Below are 7,724 nucleotides of genomic sequence, written 5' to 3'. Positions count from 1 at the left end.
TTTGCTTGTATTAAAAAAAATTATTACATACAATATCTTATTTTCAAAGAAATTTTCATTGATCCAAAAAAATAATTTTTTTTAATATGTGAGCAAAAAAATATTTCTTTGAAATTAAGATTTTTTTCCAATGTTATTGAGACATTTTTTTCTTATATCTCTCAAAGGAACATTGGTAATCCGATTAGTTAAATAACATTTTGTTATTTTTAATTTCCATGTGTGTCAAAATATAATTATTCCATTTTTATGAGTAATTTCAAAATAAGCAATGTTCATATTAACGTCTATATGCACTTGGTAAATAATAAACTAAATTTGAATCAAATACATTTAATACATTTTCTTGAATTAAATTATTTAACTTTATCGTTTTAGTTAAATTAACGGTATAAGTATTGAGTACAAACATGGCGACTTATAGAAATTATTAAAAATAATTCAAATTGGGTATAATTTGATATTACGAACTTAACATAAGTAATGTCTAATGAATTATTGCAAGTATTATATTTATGTCTTGTTAAAATCGATTCACAAGGCTCTCTGATCATCCAATTATCATCTATGCATTACCTTGGCAGCAATATCGAAGATTTTATCAAGTTTGGCTGAATCTGAAGTGCTCGAGCACGGCGGCGGTGGTGGAGGTGCAGGTTTCGCTGTGGGCGTATCCAAGTCACCAAGAACAATGTTCACCAGACAATATTCCATCAGTGCCATGAACACAAATACCGTGCAGACCGACATGAAGGCATCGACGGCCTTCAGATATGAAACGGGTGGTAAAGAAGCCTGACTCTTAGCGTGTTGCGTGGAAAGCGTGAGCAACGAAGTGACTCCCAAGGTAACTCGAGCGGGTGCGGCCTCGGGTTTTATCCAGAATGATATCCACTGCAATGTTTTCGATAAAAAATACAGTTGTAAAAAAGGTCGCGAGAGTATCTTTTTATTATTATGTTATCTTACCGACATGATGACGATCAAGCATGTCGGCACGTAGGTATGAAACAAGTAATAGCCGAGACGTCGCTTCAGCACAAACACGACTTCAAGACAAGTAAAGTTACCTGGAAATTATAATGTAATCTTCCATAAGGTGTCCATGCTTGATTTTTAGCTTACAATTAGATTAAATTTAAGTGATATCAATGCATGGGCGCTTGGCTAAAGAATTACCTTCATTCCTTAGAATAATGCTGCGCGAGATATGTGTGCAGTTTCGAAACGAAAGACGAAAATTGATTTTAAAAAATTGATCACAAAGATTGTCTATATTACATACTTTAATACGAAGAATACTTTATATGCGACTACGTTTATCAAATGCGAAAATATACCAACGCGATGTGCAGCGTTATTCTTTGAAATATAGAGACATTTACACAATTCTCTTACCAGTGGAATAAACCTGCGTGCAATCGGCCGTATAATTTTTAACGAGTTGTAATTGGGGCAACTCGATATTCTCGTCTACAACGAGAGGAACATCGGGGTCCCACTGGAAGATCATTTCGTCTGTCGTATGTGACACTGCCAATCAAGTTACTTTGTTTTAAGACATGAAATGGCATGGTATTTGACACATATAATTTATTGATTATTCTAACATAATTTACTTGTTCTCTAAATTTCTGAGTGTAAAATGAAAGAAAGACAATTTTCACTCTTTTTGAGTCCAAAGGAGTTGAAATATCACTCCAAAAAAAAAGTAAGATTAAATTTCACTTCTTTTTAAATCTCTCTTCTTCAAAAATGGCAATATTTTCACTCTTTTAGAGTGAGATTTCACTTCAAGAAATTTGGAGAATGCGCTAATTGTTGAAATATAACTAAGAATACATTTTCTTTTTTATTTCCATTAAAAATCAATTTTTAAATATAATTGAGAGATAGGTAAAAACATTGTTAGAAATGTTCTTGAATTTCAACATTAATTTTTAATGTACATTGTTAAAAATTCATGAAATTTAATATACTTTTAAGTTACACAATTTGAATTTAAATTATGACATTATATTAAATTTAATGAATTTATAACTAAAAAGTATATATTTGTATATATATATATGAATTAAGGAGGATGTTAAAGAGGCCGATTTTTGCCCATAAAGGTATAAATAAAAAGAATAGTTTTTTTTATAAATTTTGACTTCCTGAAAACGGTAAAGTTAATAAAAAGTTTGGGATTGATAGGGAACACCTTGAAAATTAAGCATGAACATGATATATTTGAACAAATTTCAATATTCTTATTTATTTTTCAAGGAATTTTTCAAATGCCATGAACTTTTTAATAATTTTATCATTCAGTAGATCAAAATTTACAAAAACTTCTTTTATTTACATTTTTTTTAAATAAAAATCTGCCCTTTTTGGAGGATAAAAAAAAGTCTGATTTTTGTTTAAAAGAAAGTAAATAAAAAAAATAGTTTTTATAGATTTTGACTTTCTGAATATGATAAAATTATTAAAAAGTTCGTAGCACTTGGGGAAAAGTAAGTAACCTTGAAAAGTAAGTAAGAATATTGAAATTTGTTCAATATATCATGCTCAATTTTTAAGGTGTTCTGTATTAATCAACAAATTTTTTATTAATATTAGGTGTGGGAAAAAATTCGTGGCGTTTTTCCCATTAGATGGCATTAAAAAAACGTCACGAACTTATTCCCGTACCTAATATTATCGTATTAAATCAAAATCTATAAAAAAAAACGCTTTTACATCTTTATGGACAAAAATCTTTTTAACATTCTTCTTTAATGTATTTTTCATAAAATTTTATGAAATTTAATGTACTTTAATGTACTTTTCATAAAATTTTATGTAAAGTACTTTTTATAAAATTTAATGTACATGTTCATTACATTTAAGCAACTATTGTAATTTAATTTTTAGTTAAATCATTTATTACTTTTCATTTATAACTTCAAACGAGCTTCATTTACAAAAAGAAGCATTTCTAACAATGAATGATAATACATAATTGTATGATAAAACATAACTTTATATGTAGCATAATTTGCTAAGCTGCGCTAACTCCGAGACAAATTCTTTTATAGATGATGATGACTTACGACTTTCCATTTGCAGTTTACATTCTTGCGTATCGTGAGGATAGATCAAAAAATTCATAGCACAAGAGAGTTTTAGAGTCAGCCTGAAATCGCCAATATATTTTAAATTTTATGTTTAGGAAATACACTAAATATAATTTGTCATAAACTCACTTCACCATATAGAGAATGGTTTTGTCCTTATATAACCATAGATAGTGATTTGGTACCGTCATTGTTTGAAAAGTCACCGACTTTGCATTCTTAAAAAAAGAATCTGGCCGCCACATATTTTTCAGCCAATCGACTTCTAATAATCTTAAATTTTGTCACATATATGAGAAATAATAATTAATTAGAAACTTTTTAAAAAAATCTACTAAAGGAAAATATATAGATGAATGTAACAGAAATAAATAGAATAAAAATATATAAGTGTAAAAATCGTTAAGAAGCAATAAATTTATGTACCTATACTCGGACGTCATATTTTCTGGCAATCGGAGTCTATTATCCTTCCACGTTTGAGCAAAAAAAATATCAGCGGCATATGTCTATAAAAGTAATTAACTATTGAAGTAATTATATATTTCGTTAACTAATAATTAGGAGTATTGAACTATGAAATTTTCGTTAATACGCAGCTGAATTAACAACATAAAAATAAATTTGATAAAAATTATGTTACCATAGAATTTTCATCAATGGAATCAAGTCCCATTACAGTAACGTGAAAATTCACAACGGTTGCATGGCCATCTTTCTTGGGAGGACGCATTTTATCATATAATTTAGGATCTTCGGGTAAAAGATCAAAAAATTCTAAACTTCTCCTGCAAAGCGAATGTGAAGACAGGTTTTTTGAGATATATTAAATGAATTATTTTTTATTATATATTAAACGAATCAACTAGTTAATTATTTAAATAAGATAAACGTAGAGAAAAATCACCGATACTGACATAGATCTTCTAAAGCGGCATCCTCTTACTTCTTAGAAATTAATTATTGCACTTTATTAATAATAATAAAAAATCATGACTTGTTTAGCTAATTAAAGAAATACAAACATAATTCGTATATTTGTGACTTGTTTCAATACCAAATCAGAGCTAAAAACGAATTCTATTATATTATATCTATTAACGAATGTGAAAATAAAATTCTTACGATTTTTTTTGCAAATTGCGTAGTTTAAATAATAGTGACTATATTATTGATAATATTACGTCGTTTTAAGTGCTTGTAAATTCTTAAATCAATTTTATTTATATTATTTTTTCTCTTAGTTTTTTATAATATGATTTTAAATTTAAAATTGGCGTACAGCGTAAAAAATTGCCATATCTGATTATAAAATAGACATGAACTTAATCTTTATAATCTTTTGCTTTACAATGTCAAATAGCTCTATTGGAACTGAAGGCAATCGTACATAGATGAAAAATTATCGCGTTACATATTTACATCTTGCAGAACAGCATAAAATAAAATAATAAAATGTTTCATAACGAAGTGAAAAGATTCTGGAAAATCTTATGTTTTCCCATTCTTGTAGATACTTTATACAGATAATTTCTGTAAAAGTAAAAGAATAGGAATACGTAGTATTATTGTTTACTGTATCAGTTTTGGAATTCATTTTGTCAGATGCTTATCTTATGAAAAAATTAATTATTGCAAAGTTGCAAGCAGTATTATAAAAACTGTTTATATTATCTAATAGAAGACATTTTTAAGTTTGTACTTTTTGAAATTTTATTTTTATCTTTTATTTAAAAAATACTGTCTAAAAATAAAGTGATATGTCGGTATTGGCGACTTTTCTATATATGACACATGCATTTAATTAATTTATATAATATATAGTATATAATATAATTTATATAATACATTAGTGTAAAATAAAGTTTTATCAATCAATATATTAATAAGATTTTTTAATTTCATTATATGTAAAAAAATCTAAAAAAAGTAAAGAGAGAGAGAGAGAGAGAGAGAAAGTTTTTCAGCTTGTGACAACGAATTAATATTGTTAAATATATATATATATATATTTTATTATATATATATTATTATATATATTATATATATATTATATATATATTATAATATATATATATATTTTTTTTATTAAAGAATTTTTTATTTTAATATATTAGTCTTAAAATTTGGTTTTTCATTATACTATGAGCCGTCTACTTACTGAGCGTTCACGGCACGACTGAAAAGTAGAAGGAACAAGACGGATGAGAGCGTCGCGGAAGACATGCCGCCTCCGTGTGTCTCTTCCATAGATATGTACTTTCACGTTAACGCATTTTCGCATTCGTATAAATTAAAACGATACATGAAAAAGAAAAGAAAAAAATAAAAACTGTTCACTTGAGACGAGATAGAACAAAAAATGAAAAGAAAAAGAAGAATAATAATTTCAAAATAATTTCAAAATTCGAAAGCGAGATTTCAGCACAGTCGAGCGAATTGATCTCTGATCGGTGTCCTGAATTTACTAAGACGGACAGTCGACGACTGAGTTCTTGAAACGACTTTGTCAAATCTGCAGAATCCTCATCGTTGCGTATAGACGAGCTCTACGACGACGTGGAGGTGGTTGCAGGTGGTGGCGGTGATCAGCGGTAGTGGTAGTGGTAGCAGTGGCGATGGCAACTGTAAAGGTGATGTATACCAACGGCAATACCTTTCTGCCGCCAGTCCCACCTTCTCCTCCACTTAACAGAGACACAAAGGGAAGAGGTACTGATGTAAAAGAAGGGGTAAATCTCTCGTTCATGACGTACAGGCGGCGGATAGAATCTGGAGTATCGCGCTCTAGATCGGCGAGAGAAAGAAGGAAGATGTTGGTTATTCCCCGCGGGATACCCGTGTCATTGGTTTAGGTCACTTGAATTTACCTTATGCGGTATATCAGCGTCATTATCGGTATACCTTTGTATTCATAAATTCTTCTGATGTTTCGCTTAAACGCGAATCGCAGAATACATGCATTTACAAGTCACTTCTTTTATCCGGGATTAAATTCCTGAGATTTCCAAATTGTTTTAATTTATTGCATTTTCTCATTTTCCCTGATTATGTTATTAATATTTCGTGATATAATTCTTTCTAGGCTGAAAACGCTATTACTGAAAAAGTCCCCCAGTCGGAACAATAAACTCTCAAATTAAAATAAATATATTGGATAGAAGTGCATTTAATACTAGAAATACTAATGTTGTTTATTCACTAAAAAGACAAAGCGAATAAATTAGTATAAAAATAATGAAAAATTAAATATTTTATCAGTATAAAGGACATATTTATTAAAAAGTAAAAAATCTTCAGAATCTTTTCTTTTATACAAAAAAATATAATATAATCTAAAAGATATAGAAACGATAAAAATATAGAAACGATTATTAACTGCTTGATTACTTTTAGTGCTACTTAACGAAATATCTCTCTTAATGTTTTCATCAAGAAAAAATGTTTAAATTGATTTTAAAAATCTGAGATAAATCATACTTTAAAAACAATTTATAAGTTGCATTATGTAATAAACTGTATCAGAAAATACTTAATATTGAATATGTTAATAAATTTGAAAGAAATATTAAAGCGATGATATTTGGGGAAAGACAATGCATTCCACATCCTTCCTCCGTTTCTTCTCATTAGACTCTTTTGCCGCAAATCCCTGACAAGCGTTAACTACCATGCAATTTGAAGTCACCAGTACGCTCGATATATCGATCCCCCAAAATTGTGCCACGAATAGAAAAGTACGTGTTCGTCTCGTTCGTATGGTGTCGAGTGGCCACTTATCGAAAGAGTATACACACGAGTCGAGGTGTATGTGTGTGCAGATGCAATTCTGTGACTGTGTGCGTACGTATGTATGTACAAGTGCAAAATATAGTAGAAGAGCAAATATATAGAAGGAAGGAAGCAAAAGAGAGATGAAACTTGCTAAAGAGGACATATATTTAAAACATAATAAGAAAATTTTAATAATTAAAAGAAACATTGCATTTAATTGGTTTTTCATTTTTTTTTATAAATCTCATTAATTTTGAAATTCATATTAGTTAAGTCATTCCTATTTTGGAGCTTATCCTTTTTCATTTCGCGTGGCCTGAAAGAAATCAAGTACTCGTAATCTTATTAACAGCATTGTAATTAATTATAATTAATTACAATTGAAGACATAATTATTATTCGTATCTCGACGTGATTAAACGATTCTCACGATCTTATGACGTCATATTTTTATGTGTATTTATGCTCTTAATTAAGTATTCTCGTGAACAAAGTTCTTCAATTAACATCTTTGTATCTGAATATATTCAGATCTTGAAATTATGGAGATTCAAAACTCTCAATTTTATTTTAAATTTAAGATTTTTTTTCAAGATTTTTTACGTACATAAATATTTTTTAATAATTATTTTATAATTTATATTTAAATTCTATTCACTAATTTAATTTATTCCAAATTCTATATATTGTCTCTTTGCCAATACTTTGCATCTCGTCTCGTTGCATTGTTTTTTAAAGAATTTAGTATATAGGAATTAACAATCATTTTCAAATAATTAAATTAAAAATGTGTAGATACCTCAGCAAACTATCGTGTAATTAGTATCCTCATAGAAAATTCTCAATGTG

The 7,724-nt window shown here is 28.4% G+C and overlaps 1 protein-coding gene across 1 annotated transcript in view; it reads right to left on the bottom strand.

Moving 5' to 3' along the window:
• LOC105626417 (glycine receptor subunit alpha-3) overlaps positions 1-5,351 on the bottom strand; it is a 6,466-nt gene extending 1,115 nt beyond the window's left edge. The window contains exons 1-8 of the mRNA XM_012207717.1: positions 5,263-5,351; positions 3,745-3,889; positions 3,528-3,610; positions 3,231-3,374; positions 3,078-3,160; positions 1,399-1,533; positions 970-1,070; positions 577-894 (exon numbers count right to left, since the gene is read on the bottom strand). Of these exons, the coding sequence (XP_012063107.1) occupies positions 577-894; positions 970-1,070; positions 1,399-1,533; positions 3,078-3,160; positions 3,231-3,374; positions 3,528-3,610; positions 3,745-3,889; positions 5,263-5,351 (1,098 nt within the window). The remainder of the gene's footprint in view (positions 1-576; positions 895-969; positions 1,071-1,398; positions 1,534-3,077; positions 3,161-3,230; positions 3,375-3,527; positions 3,611-3,744; positions 3,890-5,262) is intronic.
• Positions 5,352-7,724: the final 2,373 nt, after the last annotated feature.

This window comes from Atta cephalotes (genome assembly GCF_000143395.1).
Source record: "Atta cephalotes unplaced genomic scaffold scaffold00005, whole genome shotgun sequence".
Classification (NCBI taxonomy): domain Eukaryota; kingdom Metazoa; phylum Arthropoda; class Insecta; order Hymenoptera; family Formicidae; genus Atta; species Atta cephalotes.
Note: the sequence above shows the minus strand (reverse complement) of the source record. Positions and strands in the feature narration are given on the sequence as shown.